The sequence below is a fragment of the Megalops cyprinoides genome, chromosome 10 (assembly GCF_013368585.1).
Source record: "Megalops cyprinoides isolate fMegCyp1 chromosome 10, fMegCyp1.pri, whole genome shotgun sequence".
NCBI classification, from domain to species: domain Eukaryota; kingdom Metazoa; phylum Chordata; class Actinopteri; order Elopiformes; family Megalopidae; genus Megalops; species Megalops cyprinoides.
The window spans coordinates 9970248-9990838 of NC_050592.1; the positions used below are offsets into that span (position 1 = coordinate 9970248).

Here is a 20591-nt window from a genome sequence, read left to right on the forward strand (position 1 = left end):
TGTGAACATTACTGGAAGCCTTTTTCCTTTTCTTACTTGTGAGTGGTTCTGTAAGAGTTGTAAGTGACAAGATCTAAATTAAGTGGGAGCTGAAGCAGCTAATTAGAAGACATTACGATGTCACAAAAAGGCAAAGCTGAACATTCTGGAGCTAGCGAAAACAAAATACTGTGGGAAAAGTCCAAAATATTAATTACCCAATGATGACTAAGGCTAATACATCAAAGGGCATCACACCATTAGGGCGCCGTAGATCTCTATGCAGTCGCCGAACTCGTTGGGTAGCCTCCTCTTGCTTTTCTCTCTTCCAGTTGGGGCACCAAATTGGCATTGCAACCAACATGGATACAACCACTTGTTTCTGTGCATCTATGAATGATTCAGGTAGTCATTATAATGCACATTGCTCTTTCAGGTTTTGTTGGCTGGAGTGGAGATATTTATTTGAAATGCAGCCCTTAGCCCTGGAGAGGGTATGAGAGAAAGGGGTATCTCTGAAACATCACTCAGAGAATGTAGCTAGAAATGCAAGAGGGTCATTAGGAATCAGCAATAAATCCTGCAAAAAAAGACAAAAAAAAAAAAACTAACAGTGGGTTGGAAGAAAGGAGAGAACAAGACATCGCGGTGCTCAGACTACACAAAGCAGTTGTACTATAGCCTTAGAACACACAGGAAAGAGACCTTACCACTATGCACAGACCCCATCCCACCCCACCATTCCCTGCCATTGCACTTTGTCATACACCTAGGGTGCAGTTACCCAAGGACTAGGACAAATGGCAGCAATGCTCGAAGCCATAGCAGTTGACTGGCATAAAGAACAAAAGTCCTAGGTTTAGACAGAGGAGTGGGGGGGGAAAGCATGGTCTGGAGAGGACTGAGTCAGACCAGGGGGAAAATAGGCCATTGTGAAGGAACAGATAGGCGGGAGGAAAGAAGGGGCGAGGGTGAAAGAGAATGGCGCAAGTAGATTAGTGAGGGAAGGAAGAGAAAATTAGGAGCTGAATACAGATACAGAGAGGAAGAATGTCTCAGACATTCACTTCCTTGCTTTGGCAGTGCAATTCTCCCCCTTGTTTTAGTTTAGTTGCTTACTAAGAATCAAAACAAAAAAAAAAAAAATACTGCCATGTGGTCTCCCTTTGCCTCTATGCAGACAGCAATACAGACAGTAATTGAAATTATTTAGGTGACATGCAGCATTTTCAGTTAATTATTTGCATCAGGTAAGAAAAGTCAAAACCAAAAAGATAGGAGTCACATACTTTTGAAGTTAAAATTTATTATGAGAAAAAAGCATTTTAAACCATATATAACTATCAACTGTACATTGAATATTATATTATATATGCAATTAAATTTTATTACAGGCAGAATGAATTAACTATAGACAAGACATCTTACTGGCATTATTGAGAGATGGGTCAGACTCCATTTATTATCATATTAAACTGCTCTAAGACAAAGCCTTCAAACCCTGGTCAAGGATGACAACAGTCCAGCAGGTGTCATTCATCACCACCCATCTCAAGGCTGAGCGCAAAAATAACGATAAACTTTCCATGCAGATTTGGCTGAATGAAACCACTGAAACTGTTTGCTACAGATACCTGCCAATACTGTAGCCTTGAGGAGCCCGAGTTCTTAGCTTATTTGATTGAACAGACCTTGAAATGACTTCAGCATTGTTACCCACCACGACCAGGGATTGACGGATTAGCTCTTTTAATTGTACTAAATCAGCAGTCCAAAACAAGCAACAGGCCTGGTGCTACTACTAACAACAGTCGGTCAGTCTGAAGACACCAAGGGTGACTGAGTAAACATCAGCACCCAGCGATTTACAAGCACAGTGCTTAACTGATTGATGCATGTTCACAACACTCAATTCCAGGCAACCTTCATTTGATACAATGTCATCTACTCAGGGCCACGAACATTCCTCCTACTCCCAAACAAACTGTGAAATCATGTTTTTTTTTTTTTTTACAGATTTATCCATCCTAGCAAAATGCCGGAGGGTCTTGCTTCATCCTAGCAAGACCACCACCTAAGAGCCGATACAATTACCAATCCTTAGTCAGTAGTTTGACTACACAGCTGACCGTCATACATTAAAGTAATAGGAAAAGTTGCATTTTTTTCTTGATATTCAGTTCATGTTCAGACAATTGTAAAAAATAATTCATTTGTTTCACAGTCCATTCTGTGACACTTCAAAACTGTGAGCTGTAGTCGGTGGTCAGTGTTCACTATCCTTTCTTGATTTAGCTGCAGTGATCTTGCAGTTTTTGCAAAATGCGATGAAACCTTAAGTTTAAAGGACGGCATCTAAAAGAAGATACCCAAGTTAATTGGAATAAAAAACAACTCCATAACATAGGCAACTATTAGATTATAAAGTGGTTGCTAGGAGAAGCACTGTACACCAATCGGTAAATATCAGTGTTTCACATGAAGGCAGCCAATATTCGCAATCTTTCTTTGATCCTTGAAAAAAGCATTACATCAGAATTGTTCCATAAACCTACCCAAACAAATGGGTTCCAAAATTGGTCAACAGCTTTGGACAGAGCCACGTGGAATAGTCATTCATTACATTAAACAGGGCAGTTCTACCTCATTGGAATGGAGGGAATAAGGTCTTATAACAAGCAACATTTTAGGATACAACTGAATTCCAGAATTCAAGGAGAACACAGATTATCAACTACTGGCAGAGACCTATTGAATGTGAACCAAGGTCTTGTATTCCCTGCAGCAAAATAATGTGGCTTGCGTCTTCTCCACATGCTTTTGCCAAGACAAACGAGCAATGCGAAAATACACAATGACCGCCAATCTGAGTCCGATTTTAATGTTTGGTTTCTGGGGAATAAGTGACTGTACTTTTAAAAACTACATTTAAGACCAGTCTATCTTTAATTGGATTTTTTTTTTCTAAAAGCAGTTACCAGTCATGTTTTTTTACTGATAGACAATGACACACCACTGAAGTATTTAGATCCCTCCTTGGAAGTGGCTTCCCTAAAGTGGACGGAGCTTCTGACCAAGGTGGATGGAGTAATGCTGAGAAGGGTTAGGGGTTCTTCCACAAATGATTTTGGGCGAAGCGGTTAGGCCAAAGACAAGACAAGAACAGGACAAGGCATTCCAGGAATGGCGTATGTGAGGTTTGGGTGGGACCACATTTGCATGAGGGTGTGGCTCCCTCTCGCTGTTTGAAGGCAGCTTTACTTTATAAGGCAGGGACAGGTGTTGTACTTATGTATGTGTATATAATAAAATGTATATACACATCCATATATACACTTGTATACAAACACACATTCACACATTTTATTTGTTTTACAGTCTTTAGTTTTCACTTTCAGCTCCCGTGACGGTCAACTCACTAATCCGCCCGCTGTGCAATGAGCCTTTGCCATCCCTTCAGTAAAAGCAGTGTTAATCCTCTCACGTACAATGCAATGATCCCTTTAGCAAATCCAAGAAAAGTAGTTATTGCAATTCAGGCTACTTCCCATCTCTTTCCTCCTTCACAGATTGCAAAATTAGAATCGTTTAAGAAACTGAGTGTCACCGCCCGCCCCTGAGTCAAAATCTGGTGATCGTCACTCCAGCGTCACCAACAATGAGCCTGGCCATGGAGGGGTGGACCTGAAGGAGACACAGGGGAAAAATGGCAGTCAACTGAACACATCTGGAAAGTGTCCTTATTTCAATACAGGGCAAGTGACGCTTGGCAGAACCATCAGACTTCCAAAAGGTATCCGTCACATTGATGTACTTAAACACTCCTGCCCTTTCAAACCTTCCTCTCCAACAGTCTATCCATTCTGTAATTCTTCCACTGGTATCTCCTTATCACTTTACAAGTTTTACCCATTTTCCATCTTTCACCCCCACAAAAACACTCACTATTGAGTGTTTTTGTGGGGGTGAAACACTATTCACCCCTGAATGAGTTTCAAACGCTGCCGAGAGCACAATTAAGAAGGAACACTCAACTGTCAACCTCCATTCAACTGGAGGAACTTGCATCCCATTGCCACCTTCATATCATTATCTCAATACATGCCATCATGCATTCTGGGCAATCTCACCTGGGCCTGCAGGGGTCCATAGGGCACCAGTTCTCCATCAACTGTCAGGGTCCCACGAGGGGAGAGGGGCTGCAGCCGGAAAGCCCGGGCCGGGACATGGCTCACATAGGGGGAGGAGAGTGACAGGTGAGCCCCTCTCTCCATGGCCAGGAAGAGTCGCAGGAGGGTGGCTCTGGAGATCCCTGCCCTGACGAAGGTGAGGTGGATCAGGCCGTCGTCGAATTTGGCCTGAGGAGCGGCGAGGAGATCTGCCCCCAGGTGGGACTGGTAGATGGCCAGGACCAGGACGAAATCCCCCTCGATCGTCACCCAGTCCCGCGTCGGCAGGGGCTGATCCAGGGGGGGGAGGAGGTCATCTTGCGGGGGGTTGAAGGCAGCAGTAACAGGCCCCCGATTTTTCAGAGGGCCAGCAGGTTCAGCGATATCAAAGGTGAAGGACGGAGATGGCGAGCGAAGGGAAGGTGAAGGGGAGGCAGAGTTGGGCGTGTTGGGACGAGGGGCCAGGTAAGAGGAAGTGCGGGGTGAGGGGCATGTGGGGGATGGGGGAGGCGTTGGGGAGAGGGACAGAGAGAGGGAGGGGAGTTTTGGGGGGAGGGAGTTTGAGTGGGAATGGTGGAGGAGAGAGAGAGGTCGTGGTCTGGTAGAATTCTGGTTCTGATCCAAAGATTTGGGCTTGTACATAAAGGGGGAGTGGCGAAAAGGGGAAGAAATGGTTAGTGCTCGCTCTCTGGCGATATCTAGGGGATAGGGCTCTCTCTGGAAGGAATATGTCCCATTAAGATCCATTTCATCGTCACAGTAGGAAGCACCACTCTCCAAGGGAGGGGAGTCCTGATCTACTGGCTGGCCAAAAAAGGCGCTGGCTATCTGGCTGGATGGAGCCGAATTTTTGCGCAGGCTCTTCCTGGCCTGCTCTTGCTCACTTGGGTACGGGTCACATCCCTCAGACTCATCTGCCTCTTTCCCCATGTCAACTCCATACCCTTCACTCAGTTCCCTTGCTTCCAAAACGCCTTCACTCTGCGCCTCTGCATCATCAACACCACTGTCGCTCATTCTGTCTCTTCCTCTCTGATCTGAATCGTGCTCGTCCTCACCCTCCTCTGCCTCTGTTCTTCCCACTTCCCCTATCCCCTCATCCTTCCCAGAAATGCCCTCATCCACCCCGTCATTCCTTTCTTCCCTTTCTACTCCATCTGTACTGGCTCGAGAGTTTTCCTTATCCCGCTCCTCGGCCTCTAATGCCCCTTCCCTTTCTCGATCCTCAGCCAGGCTGCTTGCCCTGGTCACCCCTCCGCCCCTTGCCCTCTCACGCCTCCTCTCCCTCTCCCTCTCCTTTTCCTTCTCCCTCTCCCGCTCCCTCTCTCCGTCCCCTTTCCTAAGACTCCGCTGCTCGCTCAGGCCCATGTCAGAGACCGTCCTGTGAATAGGGGTCCTGCAAAAGCCCTCCAGCCCCTCTGTGATGCTCCGGGACAGGGGTCGTTTCTGCGGGGGAGGGGTGGCGTCAGGAGAGGGGGCCACGACATTCGGGGGTAAGTAGGACAGCCGGCCCTTGTAGGACCTGAGGGACGCCAGCCTGACAAGCGTCCCCAGGGTGAAGCGGGCCGACCCCAGGCCGCGGTAGCGCTCACTCTCGATGTCCACGTCTGACACAAAGCCCCAGGCCACTGACAGGAAGGAGAAGAGGCGCCTGGGAGCTGGACGGCCGTTGTGGGAGGAGGAGGGGCTGGTTGTCACGGACACCAGGTCCATGGGTCTCACCCCTCCTCGGCAGAGCAGGAAGCAACAGTTCAGCAGGAGGGGCTCACGAAGGCACATGTCATAGCTGACGGTCCAGAGAGAGAAAGAGAGAGAGAGAAGCAGTCACACATACTGCAAAATTGCCAGTGGAAAAGAGAAGACAGGCTAGGGAAACAAACCAGATATTTTTCCAGTAAAGTGAAAGATGGAGGGAAGGGATTGTACTTTATTAGTTACAGCGAGCTGACGCGGCCACAACCTTCACAGAAGAGCTGACGCAGAGAAACGTATCGGATAAGAAATTGTCAATGCTAATCAAGAGGTCAAAGTCCAAAGGTTGGGCATGATTAGACAGAACCATTCTTGTCAATGTGTCAATCTCTCCTTTATTGTCTTGTACGTGTCAATATCAGGTCAGTGACGGTGTGAGAATATCTACTGACTGGGAGTAAAACACAGCTACACACAGGAGTCACCACAACTGCAACAAACGATACAAAAGCGGACTTGTTAAACACTGAGAAAAGGGGCGAGTTACCCTGCGTAGTGGTTAATTGAGCCAGCCAGAGCATTTCCAGAGCCACAGGGCAATATGCCAACTGGCGTCTTTATTGCTTGTTCCCAGTCTGGACGTTCCATCAGTCCATTGATGACCTAGGGCAAGGAGATGGGAGGGGGAAAAAAAAAAAAAACAGCAGTTTGGTGAAGTTTATCAGGCTAGTGTTTCCACTGGACAGCTAAATAGGTCAGAGTGCACATCCGCTTGCAGCTGCATCTCAGGTGCAACTGGGAAAGAACGTGTATCAGACCAAAATAGTTCATGACAATATATATACACGTGACAAAGAATGAACACTCAGCACATCTGCTGACCTAGCTCTGACTGTGTCAAAGTGTACCAGGTGGAAGTTTGTCCTTTTAACAAAAAAAAAAAAAACAGCCACCATGAAACTGTTTCAGTTCACACACTTGCCTCTGGAAAACGCATCATTAGATTATATACACGTATCATTATATGTATATTTATTTATTTTCACTGTACTTTAAGTACCAGAACAAGCTTTCAAAGCAAAACACAATAGGGATCTAGGTCTCTGAGGTCAACTACTGCCCAGGTATATAAAAGGACAAGGGCAAATAGACTGATATTCTGAAGGACACCAGCCTGGCTCAGCAAGCGTGTGAGGTAGCAATGGCCAGGCGTGGCCAGCTGAAAGGAGGCACTTCAGACTGGATGCTGAAGATCCTTAACAGCAAGTTAAGACGACATATGTAATTCGACCATAACAAGACGTGCCAAATGCACATGCACCTCGTGTAGCAACCCGTCTCCAGAGACGATGACGATGCCATCCCATTCTGGTAAAGAGATCTCTCGGATCAACTCCCTGGCGTGATTCTGCCGCTCTGACAAGAAATTACAAATACAATTTACATTTTTTTTTCCTATCACAGCAACAATTCTCAAGGCCATGGCCAGAACATAAACTGAATGCAAACTAAACAGGAGTTTTACTCATTCCATTTTCTGACTTTTACTTTGCAGCACAAGCGTGAAATCTGTTATTATATGGTTTATATTATGCTCACCAGTCTGAATGAGGTTGTAACTAATGTTGGCCTCTCTGATCATGGGCAGGATGTGGGTCTGACACCACTGCATGGCCTGACCCCGCCCACTGAAAGGATTGACCAAAAGCAGCAGGCGGCGAGGGCGGGGCAGCAGGCTCCGGCTGAATTCTGCCACAAAGCAATGGAGGAGAGTCAAGATTTGTCTAATTGTAAAATACACTTGGCAGGCAGCATAGCAAGTTTGTTTGCAGTTCAAACCAAAAGTCTATTATTGTGGGCTGGCGAGGGTTAATACAACGGGGTCCACACAATCTACATCAACACTTCTAGGAGAGAATCAAAGTAAAACACTGCAGTACAAACTGGCCTAACACGAAACAAGGAAATTCGGCCAAGACTAACAGATTGCTAATATGCATTTCTCAAGAGCAGTCTAACTGGAGTCTACAGCATAGAAGAAATGCACTAACAGAAAGAGGAGAGGGCAATGCTGCATAGCATGGAAATCATGAGCGTCTGTCTTGCAGGGCAGTGGTGGGGTGGTCTACAAAATATTAAACCCACCCTCTATCTGCATCTGTCTGACAATGAATGATACAGACCGTGTGTGCAGGGAGAAGATAAGGAAAAAAGAGAGTAGAGGAAAGCCAGTGTTAGGCAGATAACCCCACTCACACATATTCATACACAGATCATTCAGACAAACAACTGCCCCACACCCTCCCCCATCGCCCTGGGCATATATGGACAGCACATACAGCTCACACACGTCGACCACAACACCCAGACCTTCAACACTTGTTAACGCAGAACACTGACAGACAGCGCTATGGTAACCTATCAGCAGGACCCCATTACTGAAGCCGGGGTACACAACATTATGACACTGATCACTGCCGACAGTTAACATGTACAACAATGGCTGCTCCGCTAAACAGCCAAATCATCCGTTGTTCATGGCACGTTCCCTGGTAACCATATTTACATATCACTACAAAGTGAGGCGCGCTGATCTATACTCATATACTGTATTAAGCTAGCAACTGGACTGTGGCTAGTCTATAAGGGAATACTCCCATTTTACATCATTGTGCTTTGGAAACACAGTGTGTACAGCTACTCAGAGTACCTGCCCCTGTCTATGGTTAAACCCCCCCCCCCCCCCCCCCCCCACCCCACTATACACAGTCCTGGCCTGTAGCAGTCCAAGTGAGCACTGACCTGTAGCGGCACTGACAGACACTCCCCTGAGTAGACACTGCACCGCGGCGGTCCACTTCTCCGCGTCCGTCCGGCTCTCCGCCAGGTAGGCCCGGACCTGCCGCCGCCTGGACACGCCCTTCCGCCGCTTGCCTGGGGGGTACCAGTACAGCACCAGCAGCGGGGGCGCGGGCGCCCGGGGGCAGCTGCAGCCCGCCAGCTCCGACAGGGGCAACAGCAGCCTGGCCTCCTTCCCTGGCCGCGGCGCCAGCCTCTGGACGTGCAGGTGGGTGGGGGTGAGGGTGAGAGCATAGCTGGCCGCCGTGGGCGTGTTTGGGCCGCCCGGGCTGTTGGGGCAGCTGTTACTGTTGCCGCTGCTGGCGCCCCCGCTGCCCCAGCCCCCGAACTGGCCGTGCAGGAGAGCTTCCGCGGGGGTGGGGGTCAGGGGGTCCGGGGAACGCATCCTTAGTGAAGGTATTCAGTGTTTCGGGCAGTATGAAAAGTACTGTCTTGTATGTATACGCAAGATTCTTCCGAACAGACAGGCGAGTTTGTGGCACGCAGCTGGTGACTCCTACAGTGCAATACTGTATGCCCACTGTCAGTTACTGCTAATGCACATAAGTAAACCTAACCTCCCTGACTGATTGTTGGTGTGTTTCTGATTGTATGATCCCAAATCTGAGCTCTAAACTTCCTTGCTGTGTGTCTTTGCTTGTCAGTTTGCCAAAAAATCTGGGGAAAAACAGCAAGTGCTTCCTGTCCCTGATATCACAAATTTTTCACTTCAGTGCTCAATTTTTCAAACTTTTGAATTCAGAACATCTGAATTTAAAACAGTTGCTACTAGAAGGCAATATGCAAAACTCAGTAGCCGGTTATTTTTTTGTAATGCACAAAATTCCAGTTTAGAATTAAACAATTCCTCGCACTAGAGTGTCATTTCATGAGGGATCTCTGATTCAGAGACCAGCCAATGGAGTGTAAATCCAGTGGCTCATATAAACCCAAAATCCAACTAGTTCCAGCAGGAACTAGTTTTAAAGTGCTTCTAACGTCTTAGAGTATTTATCACTTCCATTTTGATTGGTCTTGTATATGACGGATGACACTCTTTGTAAACATTGCCTGAATCAACAAAAAAAGTTACAGTGTAAAAACTGATAAAAGAAAATTCACTAGTTGTCTGAAAATGATGTTTACACAATATTTGAAGCAGCAATTATTCTCTCTCTAAAAATAAAAACCTGAAAGTTAACACTGAGAAAAATGTAATGTACATACTAAAAATTCAGAGATAAAAAAATATGTAAATAAGGTTAAATTACTATTCCACTCTAGACTAGCTTAGTGTTGATACTTAAGCAATATTATAGTGCAGTACAGTATAAATGGTTGTATAAACACACATCAATTTCTTGAGGTTGCTAAAGAGACAGTTTCAATTACAACTAGTCACGCACGTTAAACTGAGTAGTGATGAAACAGTCTGAAACTGTCCAAACAATACACAAATGCTTTACGCCAACAGACACATGCAGCTTCTGGTGATGAGAAAATGTCAGTCCCCTCTAAACAAGAGCACTTCTGCAAATTCAAGTTTTGTGAGGGGTTCAAATCAGATGTAATGTCAATAGTGTCAAAAGAAGTGGTCTTTTCAGAACTGATCTCCATAGATCAGCATCTCTCCCAGGAGAGGTTAGGACTGATTAGCAGAAGGAAGTGAAAAATTTGGACTGTCGTGCAGAAGTAATTGCTACGGTAGGTGCTTCGGTGGGTAGGATTTCATCCTATTGAAAAATGCCACAAAATCCAGTATTTGAACTCCATGAAAGTCAATCAAAACACTCTGTTTTGCTTAATCCTTGCACAATCCTTCAAAAAATAAAGGAAAAAACAGGCAAAAGGCTGAGTGAGACAGTTCATTGAGGATGTGTTAAGTGAGGTTACTGGTCGTTTTAAATGTCAGAATATATCATTCTTCAGGATCCTTCCCACAGATACCCTAAAGAGACAAAGGGAAAAAAAAACAGACACATCAAAAACACCTTACTCAACAACCACAGTGCTGTATAGCAAAGCTGTCAGAATGAGCAGTATTCAAAAAAGACAGAAACCCAAAAATACCTCAGAGAGGAAAAAAAGTGAACAGAAACTAAGGTCAGACACGCACTTTTATTGTTCCAAAGGTGAGTAAGTCTCTGCGTGCCAAAGTGCCAGCGAGACAAATACCAGAGTGCACTTGCGTTGCTTCATACAGGCTGACAAGAATCACACTCACAGTCACAAGGCTATGCCGCAAACGAAGTGAAACACACAAACTCAGAGCAATCTACAACAATGACGTCTTCACATTACAGCACAGTGTGCTGTTTAGCCCAGTAAAGAGAGAGAGAATGGCGATTTCAGTCTGGTGCACGTGGCCTGAGTGGTGAAATCCGGACTGTCTGCTAATCTCTCACAGAATTCTGTGTTCTCTCAGACCAGCTGTACACAGATTTAAAAACAGATTTAAAATGGCTCAACTGGTAATGGCACAGTGCCAAGCCTCAACATGACATGCCCAAATTGGATCCTTTTTAGAACAGCTTTAAACCCACTTTTGAAAATTTAGACTATATGAGCCTATAAATGAATCCAGGATGGGTATCCTACACCATATTTAAGGTGTTAAGAGTATTTGGAGATTAAGCAAAAGATGACCAGCACTTAATATTTTGCTTTACGTAACACCATACATCACAGATTTTGTATAATGACTAGTTCAGAAAAAAATACTTCACCTTCTCCAGTAGGAGTCAATCAGACATAATTGTTGTCATGACAATTATGAAGTTTCCATCATATATTAACCAGTGACAAACTAGGTCATAAAGAAGATCAGCACAGCACATTAACAGCATTTTTATTATACAAATATATGATAATAACACACTCATCTGTTTGAACTGATCAAACTACGTCCAGGAAACACATTTAAGTTCAGCTTTGATGAAAATAATGCACTGTAAGCTTACTTATATAGGTACTGCACACTGATTAGTGTTGACTTGTATTTTAGCCAATTGTTAGCAAGCCATCAAACACTAATGCTCTAACAGGTAACTGTGAATAAGAGCCACCAAAAGTACTGACAAAACCCTTACGTATTACTACAGTTATTGTTTGGTATAATTATTACTACAATTACTGTCAGGTATAATTTGATAAAATAAGTTCCCACCGTCTTTTCAATGACAAACCTGTGACTAAGCATAACAGACATGGGAATCCTACAGTCAGGCTTGCACGGCTAGGAGAACCGCCACAGAACGGCTTAATTAAAAAAATCTCTCTCTCATTGATAAATAGCCTTGTCGAAATTTACTTCGAATTTATAGTTACTGCGAAATTCAGCTCACTGTTTGACAAACCGCCAGCCTCTGAACATTAAATGTGCCAGGCTGCTGAGCCCATTGTTGCACTTTGTGTCCTTGTAATACTGGGCGGGGGCACTGTTTAGCGCCGCTTGTTCTGTCACACAGAAAAAAAAGAAGAAGAAAAAAAAAACATAATGATTGATTTATGAATATATCTGATATTTTTCCGGAAAAAAGTAATGCATTTATTTGATCCTTTGTGGCTGGCGAGTGGAAAAAAACAGCAAATTACTAAAAATAGTCCGGCTGAAGAAAAAAATACACATCGGACACATATGGAAGTATTGTGTGGGCATAGAGGGACTGAGAGAGAAAGGGAACAGCAGCCACAAAGTGTACATGTAAAAAATACTTTGTCGTGGTGGTGTGTAAATGATCCAGCCAGAAAAGAGCCGTAAATAAGTAATATCTGCAGTACAGCGATCCTGAGATGACACACGGAAAACTAAGAGTACAATGACACTGGCGCTCATGTTCTTCAAAACTAGTATGTCACGATCGACACCACCTGTACACTGCAAAGCATTACGATGGTAAAATTCAGGTAAGACTGCAGCAAGATCCAAACGCCACTTCCTAGCTAACTGTACCGAGAGGACCCCCTTGAATTTCTAGTATCTGTCCCTCATCGTCTTGTCTTAAACTTTGACCCTCTTTCAAAAAGGTGCATATAAGTTGTTGGCTAGCCAAAACGCTGGGTACTATTTTTCCACTGTGAAATTTACTTTGTAGTTAGCCAGCTACAAAGGAACCGTACACTGAGATTTCATTTTCAGAATCCAACTATTCGCTTAGACCAAACATAAAAACCAGTTAGTTAGCAATTAAAAGGTAACTACCAACAGCACACATAATACTCCAATGGTTATCCACTACAAAGCCACTACTCGAAGTTAGCTAAACACCTTTTAAGACAGCACGACAGACGGGTATAGCTCGTTAGGTAGTTGGCAACGTATTCATTAAGATTTGGAAAAAACGCCCCGAAACATCCTAACGACATTCCATTTAAATAGGCAAGGGAACAAGTTAAGCTACATACATCATTTTTAAAAATTAATTTTATTTCTTTCTTCTAGCTCGGTCTTAACGTTCACCTAACTTGTCTATCTGGCTAGACTATAATAATACTTGTGGGACGGTGCATTTTGGTAAACGTTAAGTTTACCAAAATTTCAGATAGACTATGAATACAAACAGCAGAATAGCTCGTCCACAGTTTCTCCCATTTTTCGTTAACTAATTGTTTCAAGAGGTACTCTACCTGATCCACAAGTTTTCCTTCGGAGTAAGACCTCGTATTTCTTTTCCAGTCAGGAAGAGGAGGCTAAAAGCTAGCTAGCTCAGCACTGCTCTTCTAGCTATAACGCGCTGTGCTGTAGATACCCAATCTAAGTTAGCTACAACTAGCGTAAAAGGCGTGATGTTTATTCATATTATGTGTTGCTAAACATATATACTATAATACCCACAAACATTTTGCATTCAAACAATGGCTAGCTAGCTGGTTAATGTGAAAACTCAATGCACCTACTGTAACCTTAGCTGGCTAGCTAACGGTGGTTATCAAAACGACTAACGTTAGCTAGCCTTAGAGTACGTTGGCTGCCTATGGTTTCACCGCTGCTAACATATTTTTGATAATTTTAGTGTTACAATTCTTTATCGGTCATATCGAGGTTTACTATAAGAAATTCATAAGCGATGAGGAAACTCAATCACATTACCTCATTTTAGCTCCCAGCGACGCCGTAAAGTCGCTTCGCTAGAGATCTTTGCTTATCCAGGAAGTGTGCGCAAAGTAGGGGGAGCCGCATTGTTTGAAAGACAAGAGTGAGAACCAATGATATTAAGGAAAGAAGACCTTTTGGCCCGCCCCTAGCCACGCTCCAACCATTACCGGCGGGTGTAAAGATTTTGATTGGCCAGTGTTGAGGAAACCGGGTAAGGCTCAACACTGAACTATCCGCAATTTCTTCCGCCCACAGAGCGACGTTTGTTCTATTTTTTTTTCGCTGAGGAAAAATAGGAACTTTTCCCGTTGTTCTAATTCTCCTCGTTCCCCGTTTCTCGCGAGAAATAGGCCTGCCTCCGCGGTGACATTTCGCCCACCAGGTGGTTACTGCTCTACACATTGGAGTTGAGAATATTGTATTTGACATTATCTGTCATTGACGACTGTCAATGTTTACGACCAGGTAGGACTGTACATCAACTCAGGTCGCCAAGGACACGTTACTTAACATCCGTTGTACTACGAACAATATTTTGGTCATGATCGTTAACATGGCAGTTAATTCCCAGTTCAGCAAATTACATAATCTGTCTTCTAGCTGGTTGGTTCCTACCCAACACAATACACTTTTTTTTTTTTTTTTTACTGAGGCAACTCAAGTACAACATCGAGGACTAATGCCACAACACACCCCACCCAAGGATTTAATTAATATTCCTTTGTCCAGAGATCTGACCTTGATCATTCAATGATTTAATATCTCAAACAGTACTATGTAACTAAGCAGTTGTGTGACCCATTTAACTGTTGGCACAAGCTTGGTACTGATACAATCTGGGTCAGACACATAGATCATGAGGACTGGGGAGGTGTTGATGTCTCTCCTTGCTGGAATATAGCTGTCCATTCATGTAACCAGTGCAAACATCCTGCTTGCCCTGTTGTTTCCCACTGACACGTAAAAACCAGAAGTGTTTTAGAAACTACACAATAACCACAGGTTCTAAAACCTTTCCATTCCATTTATGAATCAACTATTCTATTATAAATCAAACAGGGTCAGACTTATTTACAGAAAAGATCTAGACTGATGTCTGAGGTGAGCAAAACCAAGATAAAAAACAAAGACATTTTTGGTGGATGGAAATTTGCCAATCCTTTATTACAACACCAGGGAGAGGACAGAGTGTAGAAAACAGACACTGCTCTAGTTCTTGTAGCCGCGGCTGGCCCTGCGACCACGAGCACGCTCGAACTTCCTGCCCTTGGAGCGGATGTAAGGCCTGGGGAAAAGAGACCGTGGTTACTTCACCAATTCTGACCAAACAGAACATTGACATGGTGGGGAAATGGGAGAAGAAAATTAAAATGAAAACAAAAGAGATAGTGTGACAAAGGCGAAGGCACTCACTTGGTGTGGCTGTGGGGAGTTCCAGGGGCCTTTCCGAAATGCCTGTACACCTCTCTGCCCTTACGAGGTCCTAGGAGACACAGGAAACGGACATAAGGAAACCGGAGAGTAATGCGATTGCCATCAATAGCATTCATGTGATACAGCAGTGCAGGGAAAGAGTGATGTTGAAACTACCCTGCATAGTCATGTTACATCTCAGGTTCAAGTATACCCAGGCACGTTGCTGCCAAGTTCCACTAGGACAAGGCCAAAGGATATGTTTCATTGAGGCTCGTCAAGGTAATGGGTTAACTATTTCCCACTGAGAACTTGTGCCAAAGTTTCTGTTACTGCACCACTTTCAGATCCAATAAATGTGTTCTACGAGCATTTAAATGGGTAGCGCCCAGTTACATAATCGACTTAAATGTGAACAAACTCTCCTTCACCCCCCCCACAAAAATTAAGATTTATTGCTGCAAAACAGGATCACAGTTCTCCGTTCTTACACACACTTTAATCTTCCTTTAATTAATAGGAATTCCTCAATCATATCCAACAGTACCATGCTGCAAGCTCTGAAAATTGATAAACCTGAAACATTACAAGCCTCACCTGACAGCAGCACAGTGCCCTGTCCTTTGGGGGCAGCCAGGGCAAGCTGGTCGAAGGTCATGACCTGTCCCCCAGACTTCAGGATCCTCCTGCGAGCCCCTTCTGTTACCTTCAAAGCACACACCTGTGCAGCAGACAGAAGCATGCAGAGTGAGTTATCACATGGGCTGAGAAAAACTAAAATAACAGTAGGCCACAGTAAGTCGAGGAGGTCTGGGTTACAGATGTACATAAATTCAAGTACACTGCTTTAGAAGACTGGGTATACACAGAAGAGTCATGTTATGAGTTTCAAAACATGCATGCACCTTTCAATGTTGCTATAACTAATCACCAGCTATGACCTTCAAACACTAGTGTGCAAACCATCAGCAGGACAGAAACCCATCTAACCCCATAAGAAATACAGGCCTGTTCACCCTTCAGAGTTAAGTCTGTCCAAACAATGTTGATATGATGTGGCAATATGTTCCATTTTGACTGACAAAGTAATTTTGTTTCCACAACTGGCAGAACCCAGCTACTAAGAACCTCCATAAAGTCATTCAGGATGTGCAGATGCATCCTTTAGTAAGACTGTTGTGGAAAAAACTTTCAGCAGGTTGCACTCAAACTGATGGTGCAAACACTGCTTTTCTGAATGGGCAAACATCACTCAACTTTTGGGTCCTGTATTATTCATTCCAAAAAGTATTCAACTGCACGTAGAGGAGCCCAAACACTTTTTGGAATGTGAAGTTACAATTCTTTTCCTGGCATTCTCAAACATGATTATACAATATCCCAACAACTAGAGGAGCTTTGTTTAAGCATATTAATGCCCAGCAAGACTGCAGGAACAAATTTGACTCTTCAGCATCTGTATGGATGTCACAAAGGCATCCACAGTGCTGGAAAACTGCAGGAAGATAACCACTCAGCACAAGTATCATTAAGGTTTCAGGATCTTGCCCAAACCCACCTACAAACCTTTCTTCAAAAATCTGACACACACACACTTGAGTACATACTACAAGTAAAGTAAAAAGCACAAAAAGTACTCCCACTCATCCAGCCATGAACAAGGAGGGAAGAGTATACTGAAAAGGAAACTGTCCCAGCATGAGTGCAATTCCTCCCCTAGTATTGGTAAAGCTATTGTCGGACATTTTATTATGCAAGTCCCACTTCAACCAACATCTAACAATGCAGATAACACTGGCATACTACTATACTGCATGGGCATGTCTGAGTGCCCTTCAACACTAAGTGAATATTTATTTGCCAGTAGAGCTAAAACTCCATTTCAATAAATACTGTTACTTACAACTAGACAGATAGGACATTTTTTAAAGGTTCTGTGCAGATAGTTTACCACAATTAATGAATAAACAGCATATGTATTGTTCCTCACTGCCAAAGCAGGAATCAAGAAAAGGCTTTGTACTAATTTGTAAAACTGAAATCTCACATAAACCCCAGTATACTGTTTACCATTTCTCCCTCCGAACAACCTGCACGAAATAAAATCCTCAAAAGTAAAATTGGTCAAAATTGGTCCACATGGATATGATTTGATCTCATAGCAGGACCTTCAAAATACTTTTTTTTTTTTTTTTTTGCAAGGACTCTGAAAACAAATGCAATGACTTCTAATTCAGAGGTAACCTGTAAGGTTCAGATAAGAGTTAGAGTCTTCTACTCCAAAGATTAGTTTTCACTTAATCAGGATACATACTAAACTGTTACAGAACGTGCAAGTGAACAAGTAACCAAATAGGGAGATGTACATCATGCATGTAATCAGCAAGCTAATTTCTCCCCCTTTAACCATTTGGAGTCATACACACACTTCAGCAAGCAACCACATTCAGTGTTTAACAGTCATTTGCACTGATCAATGTTTTACCCTCCCTCCCATTCAAAATCATATTAGGCACTTCTGTGAATCAATCCATCACTGTCCAGAGTGAACACTATTGAGTAACATGCGCTGTACTGTAACTGCTGGGTCAGGAAGAGAAATGTGAGACCAATGAAGTAAGCGGGGTTAGCATGACAAGGTAGTTTTAATGTAGATTTGTGTGCATTGTGTGCCTCAAAACAAGCTCAAGCATATGAGCACCACAACACCAGAGGTATTGTCACCCTGGTGTCTTAACAGGCTCACTTTAACGGAAGACAATATTTGTGCATCTTTCTTGTGTTGGTGTAGTTACATGCATGTGCCTACTGTTTGTGTGAACCAGGTAGGGTTTCCTTCTCCTTTGAAACCCCCGTTGTTATCTAAGTGAGCTGAGGGTTTCTTGCCCTCATGGATCAGTTTACTGTGTATATGAGAATGTCAATGGGAAAAACGAGATGTCCACAATTTCGTGATGGTGAGAAGAAAAAAAAAATGCTAATGATTTCACCTCTAGACACAAAGTAAGGACGGCTAAGAAAGGAGGAGAAAATAATGGCATGACAGTTCAGAGGACCAGCAGCAGCATACTACACTCTACCTTGAGTTTGGGGACATCCTGAATTCTGACGTCATCGGTCACTGTCCCCACGATGACAGCAGTCTTGCTCTCACGACCTGCCATCTTCATCTTGCGAATCTAAGGGAGCAACATTAAAACTGAGCTCTACAATGTCTTCACAACATTACACGTCAAACCATCAGAGTAGGATGTTTACTTAATCTTCAAAATAAATGAATTAACTTCTGAAAAGCACTCTAGGGTGTGCACGAGCTGGACAGTGTCCATAAAAGAGGCATGGAAGAGAAATCAACTGACCAGACGGGAAAGTGAGAGAGGAGGCCTGTTGGTCCGGCTCATGAAGAGTCTCTTCAGGACAACCTTGTTGAAGGGAGCATTGGAGCGACGAGCCAGGAACCTGTACAGCTACAAGCAGAACACTGGCATTACACCAAACAATCAACTTTCCCATCATTTTGTGATAAAACTCTTCATATGGCTTCCTGTCTTTCCATACATATTTGAGGCCCTCATCTGCTTAGACACTCAAGGCAGTCCAATTTAGTTTGTGCACACTGTTACATTACATCAGCATTTCCCAAACCTCTCCTGGAGGACCCCTTGTCCTGCATGTTTTAGATCTCTCCATGCTCCAACACAGCTGATTTAAATGATCAGTTTGTTATTAAGCAGCCTCAGGAGTTCATAATGAGTTAGTCATTTGAATCAGGGAAACGCTGCATTACATCATTGTCAATTAACAGACACCCTTATCCAGAGTGACTTACATAGGTTACAGATTTTAACAAGTTATCCATTTATACAGCTGGACATTTACTGACACAACTCTGCTTTAAGTACTACACCTAAGGGTACAGAAGCAGTGCCCCAACGGGGAACAGAACCAGCAACCTTTCGGTTACAAGCCCTCCTCCTTACCACTGTTCCACACGGCTGCCTCACCTGTAACTAACGTATTTGTCTAAACTTCACCAGCAACCGAGGTACACTTCAAACCACCCAGATTTAAAACCTTACTAGCTCCACCATTTCTGGATATTCTGGTTTAAATGTGTTATCTTTAGCAATACCAGTCGGTACTGCACACAGTTCTGACTTACCTTGACCAGGAGCCTCAGGTAGATATCCTGACTCTTGGGCTCCTTTCTGTGAACCTTGCGGTCCTTATTGTGTCTGATATCAACTCCCTGAGAGAGAGAGCGAGAGAGAGATGGTTAGCGCTGACTTGACAGCCAAATCTACTAAGGTATAAACACGGTTCTACATTTTAGGGACAGACATGCATGGTACAAAGTTCCAGTAAAGGTCGAGTAAAATCTGACATCACAAGTATGTAAGACTTTGCACTGATGCTCTTCAAAATTCTGAAATAACAAAATGGAATCTACCTGACAAAGATGCACATTCATTTCAAATGTACTTGGCTAGCTAGAAACATTACCCATGTCAAGGCCCGTGTGACTAGCTAAATTAGCTGGCTAGTGGTTGAGAACTAACAAGTGATCGGCCACCTCATTTCCAGTCAATATATTTTTTTTATTTGGATAAAACTACAATCAAATAATCCCCCAATAATCAACTAAAAAGCACACAGAACGGTATTACAATCTGACATGGTTGCCATCAAATTCCAGGTCAGCGCCACACATTGCTAAGCAGCCATAAACTGCTAACTCGCAATAGTAAATTAGCCGTACGCATTTAAGTAAACACCAACGACATTCAGAAAACAGCACTTGTGTTTACAGAGGTAAAACGTATATACATGACATTCAGCGCGTAATGTATTTCCCGTCTTATTTAGCCTGCTGGCAATCTGTACTTAAAACGAGGTCTGCATTCGTACCCCGTTTTATGCTCATACAATGCAACTCTCAAAAAATGCCTTAAATTCAGAAAATATCACGAGGGTTTATAATCCAAGACTCTGTTAAACGTGTTTGTACAAAATGAGGGGAAATGTAACAATCAAACAGCAAGATGGACATGGATATTTGTATCAAAATCTTTCACAAAAACCCTTGAAAGCTGCACCTACCATCTTGGACTCGATGCGAAAAGGGAAAAGGAAGTGCCGCGGTCTCGCGATAAACAAAATCACAGGCTCACGAGAAGCGACGTTAATCACGTGACAGAAACTTGTTCGCTGATAGGTTGATAATTTTGCCCAGTATGCGCCATGTTGAATACTGGCAAGTAGAGAGAGCAATGTGCGTGACGTGAGAACATTACATTACAGGTGAAGCCGGGGAAGACGTGGTATGAATTTCATTGCTCAAAAAGATGCGGTGAATTTTTTTTATGCCGATCTACCTGTAACGTTGACAGCATGAAATATAAACG

At 43.6% G+C, this 20591-nt stretch overlaps 2 protein-coding genes across 2 annotated transcripts; both read right to left on the bottom strand.

Moving 5' to 3' along the window:
* Positions 1–2958: 2958 nt before the first annotated feature.
* sphk2 (sphingosine kinase 2) lies at positions 2959–9761 on the bottom strand. Its single transcript, XM_036539528.1, has 6 exons — positions 8643–9761; positions 7440–7589; positions 7162–7256; positions 6388–6503; positions 4110–5934; positions 2959–3663 (listed from the first exon to the last, which is right to left on the bottom strand). The coding sequence occupies exons 1-6, from the start codon at positions 9082–9084 to the stop codon at positions 3601–3603; spliced, it is 2691 nt and encodes an 896-aa protein (XP_036395421.1). The 5' UTR covers positions 9085–9761; the 3' UTR covers positions 2959–3600.
* Positions 9762–14905: 5144 nt separating this feature from the next.
* On the bottom strand, positions 14906–20320 carry rpl18 (ribosomal protein L18). Its single transcript, XM_036539124.1, has 7 exons — positions 20287–20320; positions 19349–19435; positions 18546–18653; positions 18267–18365; positions 15784–15907; positions 15187–15256; positions 14906–15058 (listed from the first exon to the last, which is right to left on the bottom strand). The coding sequence occupies exons 1-7, from the start codon at positions 20287–20289 to the stop codon at positions 14983–14985; spliced, it is 567 nt and encodes a 188-aa protein (XP_036395017.1). The 5' UTR covers positions 20290–20320; the 3' UTR covers positions 14906–14982.
* Between the last annotated feature and the right edge of the window lie 271 nt (positions 20321–20591).